Source organism: Wolffia australiana, chromosome 14 (assembly GCF_029677425.1).
Source record: "Wolffia australiana isolate 7733 chromosome 14, ASM2967742v1".
NCBI lineage: Eukaryota > Viridiplantae > Streptophyta > Magnoliopsida > Alismatales > Araceae > Wolffia > Wolffia australiana.
Window position 1 is genome coordinate 6,761,307 of NC_135848.1, and position 20,222 is coordinate 6,781,528.

Genomic DNA, 20,222 nt, shown 5'->3' on the forward strand with positions numbered 1-20,222 from the left:
TTGGACCAACTAGATGCTACGAAATGAGGGGTAAAGTTAATTACCCAATGGCGTCCAATCCTTATCGGTAAAAGACTAGTGAGTATACCAAGAAGAGAAATCCTATCACTCACAGAATAGTTGTGGCTAAATTCTAATTCAATGGCAGTACTCTCAAAGGCGTCGGAAAACACGTCAACAATAACGAAAGTAAATAACCAAACTACAAACGTAGGGGATAGAGTAGATCCTGAGGCGGTTAATTTCAATGTCCATGGCAAAGTTGGCCTTGAGCAATGACCAGCGGAAAAAGGGTGAATGAAGACGCCTGGTTGCTCAAGCGTCAGGGTGCTTGGTGTGACGGTGATTGGTGCTAGCAGCACAGGTGATGCAGAATGTGGATGCGAGGCAATATTCATGTATCACAGCATACAGCTCAGTCAGTTCCTGGGTGGGGCAGTGTGCAAGGGCAACAGAGCGTGGCACTAGCAGCATGCGAGCGCGGCCGGGAAGTGGCGCTTGCAGTGTGCGGCGCTGCAGGGTAGTGGCGTTTGCGGTGTGAAAGCGCAGAAAGCTGGGCACTACTGGCACGCGGGCACGGCGAGGAGCGGCACTAGCGGCACGCGAATGCAGTGGGCATGGCGATATCGGTGTGCAAGTGCATCAAGGGGCAGCGCTAGTGTCGTGCGAGTGCAGCGAGCGTGGTGCTAGCGGCCCCCAAGATCTGGCAGTGTGAGATCGCGGGGCGCAAGTACTCTAGAACAACCCAGGTGAGATTCTTGACCCGTTCTTGGGCAGAAGTAGATTGCTGGCGTGCGGTGCAGCCGAAAGCAGCGTCGTCAAGGACAGTGGCAGTCCGGCGCTGGTAGAAGTGATGGCGAGGACGCCAATGCATCAGCCCGTGACACGTCACCGCAGGCAGTCGGGGTCAACACAGACGTTACGGATCCAAAGATGAAGTCAACATAAGTCAACCCACCTCGGTCAACAGGAGTCAACGAAGAAGTCAACACGCCACAACCGTCGTCCGCCACGTCACCACCCGCGCACGTCTCCACGCGCGTCATGACACGACGCCAAAGGCAGATCCACAACTGCCCTTTAGCGTGACGTGATGCACGCTTTCCCTTGCGTGTCTTATTTTCTAGTCATTTTCTCTTTCCTCCACTGCCTACATAAGGTCATCTGTTTCAAGAACTCATAAGGCTATCATAATTCAAGAATTGAGTTTTCTTTCTAACCCTTCTTGGAGGATTGCCCTACCCTCATCTTGCCTAACCTAACCTTCGTCGCCGCCGCCGCCGTCATCACCGCTGCCGCCGCCGCCACCACCGCCGCCGCGCTGCCGTCGTCATCACCGCCGTGCGCAGCCGCGCGTCACACGCCGCGACCGCACGCCACGCGTACCATCGCGCGCCAGGCGCCTCGCGCGCCGCGTCGCGGCGCTGCGCGCTGCCGGCGGCGCCTCAGCGCGGCGATCAAGGCTGGTGCGCTCCGCCGCACTCCGCACTCGCGCGGCGCGCTCCGCGCCCGCGCGCGCGGCTCCGTGCTGCTCCGTGCGCTCCGCGCACCCTTCGCGCGCTTCGCGCGCGCGGGAGTTCGTCGCGCCCGACCCGGCATCCCCACTTCATAACGTCAACCAGGGCCGGACAACGCCCGGAGCGCCCGTTCCAGTATCACGCCGCCTTCGTCGCCACGAGCAGAATTACCTGCAGCCTCTACACGCACTACGGTGCTGAGGTATACCTGAACCCTGTGGTGTCGACGTGTTCTCCGCTCAGTATTTTCTCGGAAGTTTCCACCGCCAGAATTAGACTTGGATTTCCTCTTCTTCTCTCCTTTTCTCGAGTGTTTCTTCGCGACGTGAATTCGAGGTATTGATTTCGGTGCTTAGGCATCGTCGCGGTGGGGGAAGACAGTACTCCCGCCCTCGATAAGGGTCAGAGCTGCACCACCAGATTTCATCGGTTTTAAGTCCGCGAATCGACCGTGATTTCTGTGGATTGTTTTATCCCTTAACCCATTCCTACCCATAGCCTCGTCATCCGCCCTAAATCGTCCATCCCATAGTCGTCCTACGTCAAGAAGTGAGCGAGCTTCAAGGGGTCACAAGATGACATTCTTGACATTTCTTGAAGCATAACCCAATCAAGAATGCTTGGTTCTTGATGAAGAAGAGGATCATACGGCTACAAGGTGGGCGTTGGGGACGGTTCCACAGAGGACTCAATGTGGAGGAACAACAACAATCTTCCAACAATCTAAACTAGAAAGAAAAACTATCTCTTTGATGGAGGAGTGGGAGCCGAGATGAAAACTGAGATTCAATTTCAAATCAAGTCCAAAATGTCCTCTTGGGCATGCCGACCATTATATAGGGTCAAGGGCATGCCCAATTGGGTTGTAACGGGAAGGAATTGTCTCTTGACGAGCGGCCTTCCCAAAACAACAAAATTACGAATGATTCAAAAGGACGAGGCCCAAAACACGGATATTCCCGTCCATAATTTGAAAAGAAATTACATTCAAAATACAACAAAATAAAAGATGCTCTTTGATGTGTCATTAAGCAGAATAATTGAACGAAGGGTCATAGGCATTGGCTCGTGCTGCTCGAAGTGGTTGCTGGCGCTTCATGTGTCGATGGCAAGATGGTCCTTCATCAGACGTCTAGATTAGAAGTCGACAATTGATATTCATATTTTATTTGATTTAAAAACTTAAATTGGTTTGAATTGTGTTTTAAGGTTATTTAGTGCATTTGAAATGTATTTAGCAATTGATTAAATTCTAACTGATTTTTATCTTTTATCAATAAACGTTCACTGATTCTTTACGGATCAGAAACTATTTTTTATAATTTATTTATCCAGATTTAATCCAGAAATTGTAAAAATACCTTCGAGTAGCAAAGCTTGATCAAACTTTGCTAATTAAAGAAATTAGGAACTAAATTGCTTGGATTTAAGATTCAATTCGATTCGACATAATTCACCCTTAGGTAATGAATATTAAACGATTGGAAAACAAAGGAAATTTGAAGGTTAAAAGAATTGAAAATGGATTTATTTAAGAAATCGTGAAACTAAATGGAATAATGAAATTGTTAAAATTGAGCACGAAATTAAGTGTGAATTGAAATTAAAATAAACCTAGAAATACAAGGAATGAACTGGGAGTGGTCTTGAAAGAATTCCGTGCAATGAACAACGAGCTTTTCCACGGATTGACATTTGAATTTTGGGGAAGAACACGGTGCCAGATCGTCGGATTTGCTGTCCAATTCGAGCTCAAAACTCACTCTAGGGCGTTCTTGAGTCTTTGAGGGAGACATTAGATCTCTCCTCAAGCTTCAAAATCAAGTACAGCTCTAATTTCCTGTTTTCCCCAATTTATCACCGCGGAATCGAAACAATGAGTTCTTTCGATTCTGTTACTAACACATATTTTTGCTTTGTACGCAGGTTGAACAAAGTGCCATGATTGGGCCACGTGGTTCTGGGTATGCATCAGACTTTATTCGCACAGCACTGCGTACGTGCAATTTGCACGGACGAGGCTTGCGTGGACTATGTGGATCTGAAATCCCATTGGTCCACGCGAGCTTCACATGACTTAACTTGCTCACTATGCGTGATGCAGGACACACACGATGTCGTGCACGTCTGTGTTGCGCACCGAAGACGCTATCGTGGCTTCTGATTGGCCCGCACATGTCTTGGTGTATTTCATGTGCATTTAACATCGATTAGAGCTTAAATTGGCCAAATAAGGGCCAGTTTCATAAAAAAAATGATTTTTATTTAAAACAACTGAAATAAATTGTAAAACCCATTTATTAATGCATAACAATGCTTTATTAATTTCTAAAATAAGTTTTATTATTAATTTCTTTTTATTTATAGAAATAGGTCAATTAAAACATTTAATTTCTTATAAAATTCAATTTTAAAATGTTTAAAATGTGTTAATTGACCTAATTATTTATCAAAAGTATTGTTTATCTTGGAAATTAAGAAAAGTCTTATTTTAACATAATATCAAGATAACATGCACTAAGATTTAATGTTTTTAAACATTAAAAACCCAGTAAATATGATGAAATTAGCATTTTATTAGCTCTTATTTGCATGTTATCAATAAACATCAAAACATTAAAAGTATAATATAATTCTTGAATATCACTAATCATGAGTATGGCTAATCGCGTAGTTACTATACCAACACTCCTCATAGATAGTGGGTTCTCTTTAATGCTAAGAGTTTGTTGAATTTATATGTATGAATCCCTGAATGGTATTATACCTAACTGTTAGTAAGATTGATTCATGTCACACTTGTGTAAGTGCTCAATAGACCTGAGACACCAAAGACATCTTATCAATGGACGATAGTACTTTGACTATGACTTATAAGTTATTATTCATTGAATTCCAAAATTGCCTTAGCTCGGGAACATGAAGAAGTCTATGAAGATGATTAAATGGCCAAGATGGGATTGTATGCCCTCGGCATAAAAGGAGACAGCTCAAATAAGATTTTACGCTGAAGTTCTTGGCCAAGACAGTAAATTATATAAGATTAGGTCTCTAATTATTTCTCACATGAATATGTACCTAACCGAGATGAAAGATAAAGGTTTGACAGTTGAAGTACCCTTAGTCAGTTTAAGAGTATCAAGCAGATGTGGGATCATACCTACATGGTAATTGATAACATCAGATTAGTTCAATAAAATTATGCTTTTCTACTTCTTTTTCACCACATATTTTAGATTTTCATTAGCACTATTTGCCATCTAAGGATAAAATGAGATATTTATTTAATTTTATTTTTATAAAATTTATTATTTTTTTATACTAACCCCAATTGATTTCTTAGAGTCAAGTGGATTTCTCACATCGTATTGGAGTTTTATTTGAAAAATAAGACTTCGGAAAATACAATGGTGAGTTTGAGATATAAGTTAGAGGAAAGTAGTAACTGAAGTCATCTAATAAATACTAAGAAGGGCCTAATACATAAGAAGCCCACTCTAAAAGCCCATTTAAACCCCCTTAAGGATCAGGTCAACTAAAGGCAAGAATTGTAAAACTAACCCACAAATTGAATTCAAAAAGCTTTTTTTCAAACCTGGGAAGGAGTGAACGTGGGTCCAGGATGTAAATCAAGAAATCCTAGCCCTCCAAATCCTTCAAATTAAATCCAATGGCTGGGAGAGTTAGGACACTTCTATTTAATCTCTTCTCCCATACCTTTGTATCTCAACTTGGATTTCTGCTCCAACTTATTGGAGGCCTAGTGCATCAGATTATTGTATCCATTCTTTGTTCTACAAGAGTGTGGGAGAGAGAGTGTTCAAGGGTGATCAAGATTCTAGAAGAAAGATCACCACTTGAACCTTGGGTGAATTGTCACCAAGGTTTGTGTAATCTCCTGAATATTTGATCTCACATTTTTCTATAGTTAAACATTCCATTGGATATCGTAGACCTCAAGCTCTCAAATGCATCAAATGGCATTGAAAAGTTTCTCCGTCAGCAAAAGTTACAGGATTTTCAGCTTACTACTACCCATTGGTGCCCAACTCTCCCACCCAGCATAGTGCATATTGCGGCCAAAGGTATCTCTTTAACATTAAATCTTATCTCTTGCCCTAAAAGGTCCTCAAAATTTCCTAAACATCACGTTTAATCATTATAACTTATCTAAAACAAAATAAATGTGTTTTTCATTATTTACAATAGTTCTGAATACTTTTAATTTGTTTTACTGACTTTTCCTATTTTAAAAAATACATTAAAAAATTAAGAAAATATAAAATCTCCTAAAATATTATTTAAAAGAGATTTTGAATTGACAATTACTGTCTCCTTACTTACCCCTTGAGGATTCGACCCTTACTTACCATATTTGAAGGAAGGAAAATTATTTAAATATTGGTGCATAAATTTTAGCCTTAAAACAACTTATTCTTGTTTACTTATAACGATGACCGAAAGATTCCATGAGATTGTTATTAAACCCCTTTCTATCTTCTAGATCACGAGATGTAGGTTCCAATCCATTGGCTGATGAGTTAACCAATCGATTGGGTCGACTTTTGATGAATGAGTATTTATGCAATATAGTTAATTAATAATGCTAGCACAATAAAGGTTATTGGGCCATTAAAGTTACTTACTCAAGGAATACATGGCCCTAGAGGATCACACATGCAAGGCTTTTTTACATTTGATGGTTATAGTTTAAAGTCTCGGTTCTTTTATTGATTTTTATTGAGTACCAGGACTTGTACATTAATTTTCATGGAACTTTTATTACATTTTCTTCATACATTGTAAATACAGGGTTACCCCCTCATTTGATAACCATGCAATACTTTTTAAACACCCCCTCCTTTCTTCTCTTGCTCTTCCTTCTTGAGTGTTTTCTAGTGATAAATCTTCTCGTATTTCTGAGGGCTCAGTTCAGGGATTGAACTGGAGATCCAACGGTCTAAAGATTGAGTAGATACATGATAAGTCTAAAAATGATGTGAATAGATGCAAGTTTAATTCTCTTTTTAAATTTTTGTTGGATTTAAATTTAAATACAATTTATAAAAATCTCTTTTTCAAAATATAGGAAGTATAGAATGAGAAAGGGGTCAATCCAAAGGGAGACAACTGTCCTCAAAATATGAATGTATTTTATGGTTCTCCAAAATATAAATTAAGCACAGAGAACTGGGATGACTAATAATAGATAGATGATGCAAAAGGAGAGAAGCGGATCAGAGGATCTGAGTTTTATACTGAAGATCCAGATCACCTGAAAAAATGATGAGAACGAGTGTGGTGTTTAGGCTTGATCCTCTCGAAAGGGTCAATACCAAGTGAAGAAATAGAGGGAAAGAAATCCTACCCCTTCTTGCTCTTGATTCTCCCTCGGGGGAAGCAAGATCCTGAAGGAAAAGTGAATAGAAGTTCTGAATAGGTTGTAGGTAACACTATGACTGTGATCCTAGCATTGGTAGATAACCTATCTAATTTTTAATGATTTTATATTACACGTTTGAAGAAAGGTGATGCTCTGCCCTCAATAACTCCTCCTAGAGAATGAATAGTAAGATCAGAAGACAAGAAGAAGATCAAGAGGGGAAGAAGAAACTTACCAGATAAATCAAGAATTGCAGAAAAAATTGACTTCAAAAGCTTGTTGTGTCCTTCCTCGCTAACTAGGGTTGGCACAAGTTCAATGTACCTTTTTTTCCCTTCCCAACTTTATTTTACAAATACCCCCAGCAGATGGAAATATCAGGAAGATATAAAACTAATCTCAAATTTTCAGGTCAATCTGACGGTCGGGTCTCAAGATATCAAGGTTTGAATTTTCATGAATCATGGCCATCCGATTTCATCATTTTATCTTTCCTTCAGCTGTCTCCAGATCATCTCATCATCCTCCACATTAAGAAAGGAATCTCTCTAAAAATCTAGTGTTTGGAAATGTGAGAAAAAAGGGGAAAATAGTCCAGAAAAATTAGGAAACACCATTGGTAATTCTAAATAAGTAGTCTTTGAGTTCTAAAATTAATATCTCCATGAATCTAAAGTCGAAAAAATATCAGAAAGTAAAAAAAAATCATAAATTCATGCTAAAGGAAATTTTAATCAGTTTAAATCATGATAACATGGAAAGATGTACAGTTAGATGCATATACTTATGATTATGCATGATATTTCTACAATACTTTGCATGTTATCAATACATCTAGAGTTAGTACATTTGAATGGTTTGAAGAAACTCATCTGAAGATCCAAGTGCTTCCAAAAGTTGCTTTGTGCCACTAATCGTTGTTGTTATCAGTTATAAGATCCACCTTTTGATTGAGTATTCTGTTGCACCATCAATTTTGGATTGTTTATCAAAGCCACAAATCCCATCTATCTCGATCTTGATCTCGCCCTCTCTCAGTCTATCTTTCTCTCTATCTCTTAGTTTCTTTTTTCTCTCTCTAATATTTTCTTAGTCCCCTCTCTCTCGGTCTCTATATCTCTCTTCTATTTCTTGGTATATCTCTCCCCCATATCTCTTCTCGCTCTTTGTCTCTTTCTCTCCTCTCTTGCTTGGCCTCTCTCCCACCCTTATCTCTCCTGCCTCTCAATCTCTCTTTCTTTCCTCTTTCTTATTCTCTCTCCCTCTTCTCTCTCTGAAAATCTTTTTCTTTCCTCTCTTCTCGGCATTTCTCTCTCCCTGAAATCTCACCAAAACTCTATTTTTTCCTCTATTAATCAGTATCTCGCTCTCCTTATCTCTATTAGTACCTCTCTCTTCTATCCCTGGGTTTATCTTTCTCTCCTCTCTCTCCCTCTTCTCCCTTTTGGTCTCTCCCTTTTTCCCCTCTCTCCCTCGTCTCGCTCCATCTCTCTCTCTCTCAGAGTCTCTCTTTCTCTCCTCTTTCACCCTCTTATCCCATTTGGTCTCTCTTTCTCTCCTCTTACCTCTCTCGTCTCTCTATGAATCCCCTTTTATCTCCTCTCTCTCTCTCTCTCAATCTCTCTATCTCCCTCTTTTATCTCTTGGTATCTCATTATCTTCTTCATCTCTCTTAGTCTTCCTCTCTTCCTCTCTCTCAGTCTCTTTGTCTCCTCTCTCTCTATCTATCTATCTATCTTTATATCATATGTCTCCCCTCTCTGTCGGTCTATTTATCTTCTCTCTCTATAGGTCTCTCTCTCTCTCTCTCTCTGTATCCTTATCTCCTCTCTATCCGTCCCTCTTCTCTCTCTTGCTCTTTCAGTCTCCCTATCTCTTTGTTCTCTCGGTCTCTCTCTCTCGGTCTCACTTTCTCTTTGCTCTCTATTGGTCTAACATTCTCTTTCTGTCTCGATCTCTCTTCTCTCTCTCTCTTCTCTCTCTTTCTCTTAGTGTGTGTCTCTCATCCCCTTCTCTCTCTCATTGTCTCCTCTCTCTCAGTGTGTCTCTCCCTCCTTTTCTCTCATCCCCGCTATTCTCTCTTGATGTCTCTCTCAATATAATTGATCTCTCTCTCTCCCTCTCTCTCTCATTTATCATTTAAACACCTATCACCACCGTCATTTGTGACAGCCTTTCTATGGCTTCACCCATCCAAAACACTCAACCGGTATTTCATCACATCATCTGTCATGCCTCCATCGCCATGATAACTGATGTGTCATATGACGTTTATTGGTCCCTAACTCAGATTGGGGTGGCTTGAACGCCAATGCTTCGACACCGGACGCGTCGCCGCCATCAACCGAAGTCAACATCTCCACCACGGACACGACGACACAGTCAACCGAAGTCAACACCTCCGCCACGAACACGCCGCAATCGTCGTCACGCACATCTCCACCCGCGCACGTCCCTACGCGCATCATGACACGTCGTCAGAGGCAGATCAACAACTGCCCTTTGGCGTGACACGAAGCACGTCCTACGTCTATAATTTTCTCGTCTTTAATTTATCGTCATTTTCTCTTTCCTCCAAGGCCTATATATAGGCCATTGTTTTCAAGAAACAGTTAGGCAGTCATAATTCAAGAATTGAGTTTTTGTTTAACTCTTCTTGGAGGACTGCCCAAGCCTCCCTATCTCCTCTTCAACCCTACCTCCACTGCCGCCGCTGTCGCAGCCGCCTCGCGTCGCCGGCCTTCCACCCCTTCGACCGTCCTCCTTCTCTCATCACTCTCTTTTCTCTCTCTCCTTCTCTCTCTCTCTCTCGCTCTCCCCTTGCACGCCATCCAGGCTACCCAAGGGCCGCTCTAGCCTACCTCCGTCGCTGCCCAAGGCTGCCCCAGGGCTGCCCAAGTAGGGCCGCCCCAAGGCAGCCCTTGGCCGCCCGTCCAGGCCGCCCAAGGACTGCCCGCACTACCCCTCAGGGCTGCCCCAAGGCAGCCCCTTGGCCGCCCGTCCAGGCCGCCCAAGGACTGCCCGCGCTGCCCCCTTTAGTGTCGCCCCAGGGCAACCCCTTGGCCGCCAGCCCAGGCCACCCCAAGGGCCACCCGCGCTACCCCTTCAGGGCCGCCCAAGGCAGCCCCTTGGCTGCCCGTCCAGGCCACCCCATGGGCCGCCCGCGCAGCCCCTTTAGGGCCGCCCAGGGCAATCCCTTGGCCGCCCGTCCTGGCTGCCCCAAGGGCTGCCCGTGCAGCCCCTTCAGGGCCGCCCAGGGCAGTCCCTTGGCCGCCCGTCCAGGCCGCCCCAAGGGCCGCCCGCGCTGCCCCTTCATGGCCGCCCAGGGCAGCCCCTTGGCCACCCGCCCAAGCGCCCCAAGGGTCGCCCAACCAAGGCCGCCCTAGGTAGCCTTGGCTGCCCCTCCTGGCCGCCCAGAGCGGTTTGCCCCAGACCGCCCGGGACTAGTGTCCTCGTCCGCACGCTCCACCTGTGCCCCTTCGACCTCCACGTTCTCCACCAAGACCGTACAATGCCCCGAACGCCCAAACTATTCATCTAGTGGGCCGCTCAACGCCTGGATTTGTCCAGCCTCGTCACAATCAGAATTTCCCGCACCCTCTTCACGTACTACTGTGCCGAGGTACGCCTGAACCCTTTGTTGTCGAAAGTGTTCTCCGTCCAGTGTTTTCTCGAGAAGTTTCCAACGCCGTCAGAATTAGATTTGGTTTGGATTTCCACTTCTTCTCTCTCTTTCTCGAGTGTTTCTTCGCGACGCGAATTCGGATATTGATTTCGGTGCTTAGGCATCATCGCGGTGGGGGAAGACAGTACTCCAGCCCTCAATAAGGGTCGGAGTTGCACCACCAGATTTTCATCAGTTTTAAAGTCCGAATCTGACCGTGTGAATTCTGTGGGTTGTTTTATCCTTCCTTAGAAACCCGTCTACCACCCTTTACCCGTCGTCATCCATCCATCTCCTCAGTCGCCCTTTATCCTTAGTCGTCCTACGTCAGCAAGTCAATTGGAACTACCTAGTGATAGTCACAAATAACTTGCTACCTCAGACAGTAACTTTATGTCATTTATATGTTTACTTTTATTAGCAAAATCATAAACGCAAGGTAATTTCAATTATTTCATTTTAGAATGTTCAAAATTTTCAATTAGTTGATATTTCTACAAAATTTATTGACATTAAATTTACTAAATAAATTATTTTACTAGTCATTATATTTTATTACTTTTGTTTTCTTTAAATGTTTTTGTGCCATGCTGATAATCCAGACGTGGATCAATGAGGAGAGAGAACATTGGATGGTTGAGAATTATTCGACTTAAATTAGCGATACCTAATAGTCTAGATATGCTTTGGGTAAAATTTGAGGGTATCTTTGCATCTTATACATTTATCCATTTATAATCTCTTCTAAATAAATAGATTTTCCGATGAACCATAAGTTAGTGTTAAAGTTGTCGTTTAAGGCTTTTGGTTCATACAACAATAATTGTTAAGTTTCCTAATGAGCATAGGGCTAGTAAGGGACGAATCTAAATGAGAAAACTACGGATTAAATAAACCTTATCTTTAATGTATACTTTTTTGGATTATAATTATTGGGGGAATTAAATTAAATTAAAGAAAACAATCTATAAAAAAGTAATTCAAAATAGTCTGGTCAGAATATATTTATCCTATTTAACCTAAATTATTCAAATTTTATGTAATAGTATGGAGAATTTTCATATAGTTTTATAGTAGAAAATTGAAAATTAGTTCTAATTTTAAATACCTTACTGATGGAAGGCAATTTCATAGTAATTTTAATAGCCATTGCAATTTAATTCACCTAAAATGAAATACGTTTGAATAAAGATTATACTCAATCGAACGTAAAGAGTGGCCTTTAGAGTTGTATTTGATAATTGAGTTTTAGTGATAGTAAAAATGCTAATGAAGATAGTAAATGTAATAAATGATAAGTAACTAGTAATTGTCATAAGATTAGATACTATAAAAATATATTTATAGATACTAGAAATAATAAAGAAGTAAGATATTAGATGATGGAGGAACATCAAAAAGCACCTATTCAAGCTCACCAGCAACAACGATGTGACGTCCGAGCCGACGTGAAGAACCTGACCTTCGAGTACACAGCTTGACGATCGATCGGGTAATTTATGCGGTTAATTTTATTTATGCATTTCTTTATGTGTAGGGACATTTAATGGGCCACCTGTTTAGGCCTAGTCTTGTTTTATGTTGTAATTTGTTTTAAGTTGGCCCATTAGACGAAGGTCTCTCAATTGGACCATTCCCTTAATGATCCATTAATGCACCCATCCTTATATAAAAGGGGGGTATGTCTTAATGGACTACCAGAATTGCATTTTGAAAAGTCAGATTATTGTTTTGCTTGTTCTTTTCCTGTTCTATTTGGTGGGTCCCACCATAGATCTTCGACGGCGATGAAGAAAATTTGCCTCGCGAGACCTCCACGGAGCAGATCTACCTTGCGATCGTCGGGATTTTCACCATTGAATTCGTCCAATTGATAACCCCAACCAAGTTCTCTGCATCATTGGTGGATCCGCTCATCGTATCAGGAAATTGTGGGGAAATCCTCTCCTTCGTCGCTTGTTTGACAATCTCAATTGGCGAAATTACTGAGGTAAAACAGGAAAAACACGGCGATCGTGTCCCCCCAAAGTCTGCGTTTGTCCGTTCACCCCTTGTTTCCGTTGAATTTTTCTACCGAGTTCTGGTCATTTCTGGCCCTGCTGCGTCATTTTCCCCTTTATGTGTGACGTCCGTGGAGTTTTTTAATCGTTCCGATCCTTACAATCGTTCGACGATGACTTCTCCGGCCAATGAAACCGCTCCGCCGACACTGTCCATCAAAGGGGAAAAGGGGGTGATCATTTGAACACATTCTCTCTCGTGTGTTCGAACGATCCTGTAATTGCCTGTTGACCAGAACCTTTTTCCCGTTCTAGAGAACTAAATAATTGGATCTTCTGATATTCAACGGATCCCCTCTGTGCAATCAGCATTGTGAACGTCGCTTACCAGACCTGATATCATCTTGAAGCTTGAAGATTGGAATCATATTGACACATTGGATTCATCCTTGATCACGTCGCCTCCACCGTGGAATCTCTGCATCGTTTTATCCAGATCGCCGCTTCAGGTAAACTTGATGGAGGACCATCTCGGCGATCGCGTCCAGACTCTTTGCAAAGCCCGAGCTGACGTGAAGAATCCACACTTCCTGATGCGGTCAGTGACCCTAAGCGCAGGGGAGAAGTTGGAGATCGATAGGTGGAGGCGAGGTGGAGAGTGACGGTGGGTGGCTACAGTGACGAAGAAATACCTCGTCACGCCTTCTCGGCGAGCCCGACTCTAGCGCCGGTCGTCAGTCATCCGGCGAGCCTTCACGGCGAGTCCGCTTCCTCAGGTTTCACACCAGGGAGGTAGCTAGAAGGGAAATGACTTTCATAAAAATGTATTCGACACCCTCCCCGAGCTATGGGAGGTTCCTATTTATCGCCCGTCAGAAGGAAAAGGAGAAGCTTCTAGAAATAGGAATATTCCGACGGTCGTGCCGTCGGTTTCGCAGAGCGCCGCGGTCGCTCAGCTCGTTCCTCTGTCGTGGGCGGGGTGATCCTCCTTGGTTCCGTACAATCAACGTCTAACGCCTCTTCTTCCCATTTTGACCCTGTCGGATCCCCCGGGTTAGCGACCGGTTCTGGGCCATTGGCCGTTAGTCCTCTTGCCAGCGCGTGCGGTCCATCATTCTCCTCCGGCTTGGAAGGACTCGGCTCCGTCGAGTCAAGGGGGAGGCCCGGCTCCGTGGGGACCTCGAGAGGTCCTTGGTAGGCAACAAGATCGCAGATGTTAAATGTCGACGGAATTCCCCAATCCGACGGGATGTCGATGTCGTATGCGTTGGGGTTGATTTTCCGGCGAACTTGGAATGGTCCAGCGGCGCGAGGATGGAGCTTGTGGGCTTTTTCCGCCGCGTAACGTTCTGGTCGGAGTCTTATTATCACCATATCACCTACCTGGAGCTCATGGGGTCGGCGGTGTTCATCAACGGACAGTTTGATTTTGGCGTTGTAAGTGGCAATCCGCTCTTTTACGTGCCGGTGGAGATCGGTGAGATTGGTGGCGTAAGTGACGGCCTCACTGGAGAATGCTCCTTGTGTCGGAAGGAGGACGAGGTCCACCGGCAGGTTAGGGTTTCGTCCAGTGTTTACCTGAAAGGGGGAGTATCCGGTGGTGCGATGGCCGGAAGCATTGTAGGCGAATTCGGCACGAGGCAGGAGTTCATCCCAGGGGGCGGCGTTTCCTGGACGAGGCAGCGTAATAAGTTTCCCAGTGACCGATTGGTTACCTCTGTCTGTCCGTCCACTTGTGGATGAAAAGCGGTCGAGAATTTTTGTGTTGTCCCCATCAGGCGCCAGAGGGCTTTCCAGAAATTGCTGGTGAAACGGACGTCGCAGTCGGAGACGATGCTTCATGGAACCCCATGGAGACGGACGACTTCGTTGAAGAACAGACGGGCTGTGTGGGTGGTGTCTGTCGTTCGAGAGCACGCAATGAAGTGGGCCATCTTGCTAAATCTGTCGACCACCACGAGGATGGCATCCATTTGTCGCCGAGTCCGGGGCAAGCCCAGGACGAAGTCTAGGCTGACCTCTTGCCAAGGAGAGTCAGGGACCGGGAGGGGGAGGTACTGCCCCGTGTTCTGTTTCGTCAACTTGCCGATTGTCAGGTGGAACATCTGCCGATTAGTCGGCGGACATCGCGACGTAGATGAGGCCAGTAATAGCGTGCTTCCAAGGCCTGTACGGTTTTGGTGATGCCAAAGTGGCCAGCGAGTCCGCCACCGTGAAGTTCCCAGATTAAGAAGTTACGGGTAGAGCCGGTGGGTACGCAGAGGCGGTCTTGGAAGAAGAGGAACCCGGCGTCTGCCCGATAGTCTTGGTGAACGGCTGTCGTCTGTGTAGCCTCGCTCCAAGTGTCTCGGAAGTCCGGGCATTCCTTGTAAATGAGTGGAAGTCGGTCAAATCCTGTAATCGCCGCTTGGGAGATTTGTAGTGTATGTTGTCTGCGGCTGAGGGCGTCGGCCACCTTATTCTCCAGGCCGGGCCGGTGGTGTAAGGAGAACGTGAATTCTTGCATGACTTCCACCCATCGTCCATGCCTTGCGCTTAGCTTCTTCTGTGAGTGGAGGAATCGGAGAGCGTCGTGGTCATTGAATAGAGTGAATTCTCGATGAAGAAGGTAGTGCCTCCAAAATCATAGGGATTGAACGTCGGCGTACAGCTCCCTGTCGTAGTTAGAGTACCGGATTTTAGCTTCACTTAGCTTTTCACTGAAGAAGGACACCGGATGGGCTTCTTGAGATAACACCGCACAGATGCCAATGCCGGACGCGTCCGTAGCTACGTCGAATAGTTTGTCAACGTCTGGAAGTCGAAGAACAGGGGCCGTCGTCAAGGCGACCTTGATTTGCTGGAAAGCTCGGTCGGCGGTAGCAGTCCACTCGAATTTGGCTTGTTTGAGAATATCAGTCAGCGGGGCTGCCAGAGAGCTGAAATTCCTAACGAGGCGGCAGTAGAACTGCGCTAGGCCATGGAAACTCCGCACCTCGAACAGAGATGTAGGCGTCGGCTAGTCGAGGATGGCGGTGGTCTTGGCCGGGTCGACTCCTACCCCTGTGGAAGAGATGACGAAGCCGAGGAACGCTATAGACGTGAGTAAGAAAGCACATTTGGCGACGTTGGCGAAGAGCTTCTCTTCCCGGAGTTTGTCGCAGACCGCACGGAGGTGGCTTTCGTGTTCGGCGGAGGAGTGGCTGTAGATCAGAATATTATCAAAATAGACCACTAGGAATTTACCGGTGAAGGGGCGCAACACTTCGTTCATCAGCCACATGAATGTACTGGGGGCATTAGAGAGGCCGAATGGCATTACTAGCCACTCGTAGAGTCCTTTGCTGGTTTTGAATGCCGTATTCCATTCGTCACCCGCCCGGATTCGCACTTGATGGTAACCATTTCGGAGGTCCAACTTGGAGAATATCTCGGCACCGGAGAGCTGATCCAATAGGTCATCCATGCGCGGGATTGGGAATCTGTAATGCACCGTGATGCGATTGATCGCTCGACAATCCACACAGAGTCGCCAGGTGCCATCCTTTTTCGTGGCGAGGAGGGCCGGGATCGCGCACGGACTTTGACTTTCGCGAATGAAACCACCGCGAAGCAGTTCCTCGACTTGTCGCTAGAGCTCGGCACTCTGCGTGGGATTTAATCGGTAATGGGGCATGTTTGGCAGAGCTGCACCTGGGATGAAGTCGATGATGTGTTGGATGGCTCTATCCGGCGGCAGTGTGTCTGGAGGCTCCACGGGGAAGACGTCGGCGAAATCGTTGAGGAATGCCGGGCATCGGCTAGTACCGTCTGCCGTTGTCTTGGTTCGCACCTGAACCGCCCAAACAGGGGAGTCGTTTCCCATTGCCTTGATAAATTGGCACGCCGAGACTAGACCGAGGAGCTGGATCGGCGGGTTCCGGTTTACTGGTGTTACCGCCGCCGTCTCGTTTGATGGGACCTGAGGCACATACGGTTGCCAAACGTGTTTGTTACCTCTGAAATAGAAGACGCAGCGGTTAGCCCGCCCATATTGCGCGACATCAAGGTCATACAGCCACGGTCTGCCGAGTAAGACGCTTCCCACCCCCATGGGCAAGATGTCGCACCAGACCTCTTTGCAATATCCGGCTACCCGCAAGGGCACAAGGCACTGTTTTGTCACGGACAGAGAAGCATCATTGATCCACATTGCCTTGTAGGGTCGAGGGTGGAGCTCCGGTTTGAGGCCGAGTGGAATGACTGATGCGGCGGCGACGGCATTGAACACACTACCACTGTCAACCAGGATCTTGATCACGGAATTTTTGATCTTCATGAACGTAGAGAAGATGGACGACCGAATGGGATCCTCGGAACTCTGTAGTGTGTTCTGTTTTGCCTTGGGCTCCGAGAGGGTTGTGCCCAGGGGAGCGGCAAGGGCGGTGGTTAGCTCTGCTGTCGTTAACGGAATCAGTTCTTTGATGATGCATCCGACAAAGCTGGGGCCCCCCTCGAATCCTGCCGCGAGTCTAGGGTCGGCTTCGTATACTTCAGTGATCGGGTCAACGACGTCGACGGTAGGCGTGTGGTCTTTGTCTCAAATCTCGACGAGAAGTGCTCGCGCCGGACGAGCCGCTTGTCGCGGAGACAGACACTGAGAAGCATAGTGTCCCCAGCCTTGGCATTTGAAGCAGGCAGCACGCGAACCAGTGATACTCTGCTGCGCTGGTGGGGGTCGCCGTCGAGCTCCCGCAATAGTTCACCCCTCCAGTGGGCATTCGATCGCGGGGGAGTTGTTTGCTGCCGATCTGACCGTCTGAGGATCAGCAGGGGTCCCGACGCGATCCCCGTGCCCGATGGTCGTTGGTTGGGGAGATGTTGACGACGGGGCGGCCGGTGACAGTAGGCGCAGGGGCGGCGGTGGTAGGGGCGGTACCATAGCCGGGTGTAGTGCTTCCGCCATCATTAATGGAGGAGAAGGACATGGTGCCACCAGCGAGGTGGATGTCAGGATGAGTGGACTGGTAGGCCAGTGTGTTCGTGCGCGGTCGGAGATGTTCTGCCATGAAAACAGGGGAGAACTGTTACTAACCGTGTACAGCTCCATATTTGCCGCATATCGGTAGGCTTGGGCGAGTGTTGAGACGTCATGGAGAACTAGCTCTCTCTGGAATTCAGGGCGAAGACCCTCTCTGAATCGACTCAGCGTGGCTCCGGGTTCTTCATCAATGTTGCAGCAAATCATCAGTTCATCAAATTTGGCGATGTACTCGGCCACGGGACCGTCTCCTTGGTGTAGCTGTTGCCATTCATCCATGATCATGGGTCAGTAACACATGGGGACAAACTTCTCTCGAAGGCGACTCTTCATCTCCGCCCAGGTCGTGACCATGGTCTCTCGGCGACGTTCAGCAGAGGCCTGTAGGTTGCGCCAGTAAAGTCGTGCTTGACCTTCGAGCTTCATTTGGGCGAATTGAACCCTTCGGTTTTTCGGTAGCTGGAACCAGTCAAAGTATTCGTCGAGACCGATCTCCCAGTCGGTATACTTCTTAGGATCCAAGGATCCATCGAACATGAAGACTTCCGGTTTGGCACCTCGTTTAGCCGCATCCCATTGTGATTCCCCTTTTGAACCATCAGACCCCGCCGGAGGGTCATCGGTCCTTGCGACCAGGTCCGGCGTGACGACGGCTGATTTTTCGGCTTGGGGGGACAAGATCTGCATCATCAGGAACTCGATCTGCGTCGTGGATTCTTCTTGCTTGCGGATCAGGGCCTTGGCCCATTCTGGCGCGTCGTCGGCTGCCCTCAATGCAGTTGTTGAACGAAACTCGGTTCCCGAACGGGTCGTCATGAGTTTCTGGTTGGGATCATTGGCTCTGATACCAGAAATATGATGCGGTCAGTGACCCTAAGCGCAGGGGAGAAGTTGGAGATCGATAGGTGGAGGCGAGGTGGAAAGTGACGGTGGGTGGCTACAGTGACGAAGAAATACCTCGTTATGCCTTCTCGGCAAGCGTCGGTCGTCAGTCGTCCGGCGAGCCTTCACGGCGAGTCCGCTTCCTCAGGTTTCACACCAGAGAGGTAGCTAGAAGGGATTGACTTTCATAAGAATGTATTCGATACCCTCCCCGAGCTATGGGAGGTTCCTATTTATCGCCCGTCGGAAGGAAAAGGAGAATCTTTTAGAAATAGGAATATTCCGATGGTCGTGCCGTCAGTTTTGCAGAGCGCCACGGTCGCTCAGCTCGTTCCTCTGTCGTGGGCGGGGTGATCCTCCTTGGTTCCATACGATCAACGTCTAACGCCTCTTCTTCCCATTTTGACCCTATCGGATCCCCCGGTTTAGTGACCGGTTCTGGGCCGTTGGCCGTTAATCCTCTTGCCAGCGCGTGGGGTCCATCACTTCCACTATCAAGTTTAAGAAGCGGCAACGTCGTCTTACTTCATGTCGTGTGTCTTTATGTTCTTTTCTTTTTTCGTCGTCTTTAGATTGTCGGAGGCCCCTCCTGCGTGAGTACATGCCTCCCCCTTGTGTCGTGTTTGTTTTTTAAGTGTTCTAATTGTACCATTTAGGAGAAAGGGGAAGAGTCCATGTTGACTCCTCTTTTCCCCTAAAAGACCCTTTTAATGGAAGCCCAATAAGCTTACCTTATAAAGGACCCATTAGTCCCCTAATTGCCACAACCCCACTACAAGTAAATTGGAAGGGGGGACGTGGAAGTAGGCTTGCTGAATTTGAAGAAATCCAGACCTCGCTTCATTGTTAGCAGTTATTTTTGTGCTTGTTGAAGAAGAAGAAGAGTCCTTTTCTTCTGGAGTTTCCTCCTCCCCTCTCTCTAGGGACGCTTGGGCACGTTCTGCAAATAGGGGAATAAGAACTTCCCACATGCCATCATGGTTGACCTGCTGGTCTCTCTGACCATCAACCATTCGTGAATTACCAGTATAGTGCAGGGACGTGGACGGGACGAGACGTGGACGGTTCGGGACGAAATTCATCCCGTCCTACGTCCCATGTTAGAGTATGGACAAAGGACGGGACGGTTTTTCGTCTGCTGTCAAAAAACCGTCCCGTCCAGTCCTCCCGGGATGAATTTTCGTCCCAAAATTCATTCCGGACGAAAAAATACATTATATATTAATAATATATTATAATATATTATAAATTGTCCTCGCCAGGCCACGTGTCAACATCTCAACCGTCGGATTTGAATCCGACGATTTCCCGTCCAGATTCGCCCATCTGTCGTCCGGGGACCTCCTGACGTACGATTTTTTTATCCCAGAGGATGAAAACCGTCCCGTCCGACGGTCCCCCGGACGAATTTTTGTCCCAGAATTCATCCTTGCCCCCGGACGGGATGATTTTTTTCGTCCCGGGACGAAAAAACCATACGTCTGCGTCCCTGCACTATAATTACCAGGCAAATCTTTCATCACGCGGACAAATTGCGCTACCAGGACCCATCGTTTTGTCGACGCTGCCCACATTCGCCAAGGTGCCCAACGCCCCCCCCCCCCTCCCGGCGACCAAATTGATACTCCACGATCTCTTCCAGCCAATCACAGTGCAGCCAGTCCTCTCTTCATGTCCCTCTTAGATGGTATTGCATCCTCTTCCTCAAAGCCTCTGTTACGACAGAGATCCCTCTTGGATTGAGGATTATCGAGCATCCTACCCGGTTACGATGGAT

At 46.6% G+C, this 20,222-nt stretch overlaps 1 protein-coding gene across 1 annotated transcript; it reads right to left on the minus strand.

Annotated features, from left to right (window-relative positions):
• Positions 1-16,174: 16,174 nt before the first annotated feature.
• Positions 16,175-16,861, minus strand: LOC144712482 (uncharacterized). The gene has a single exon (XM_078586782.1). The coding sequence runs from the start codon at positions 16,859-16,861 to the stop codon at positions 16,175-16,177; it is 687 nt and encodes a 228-aa protein (XP_078442908.1).
• Between the last annotated feature and the right edge of the window lie 3,361 nt (positions 16,862-20,222).

Coding starts and splice junctions, on each gene's coding strand:
- LOC144712482 (XM_078586782.1), bottom strand. CDS start 16,861: ATGAAGATCAAAAATTCCGTGATCAAGATCCTGGTTGACAGTGGTAGT.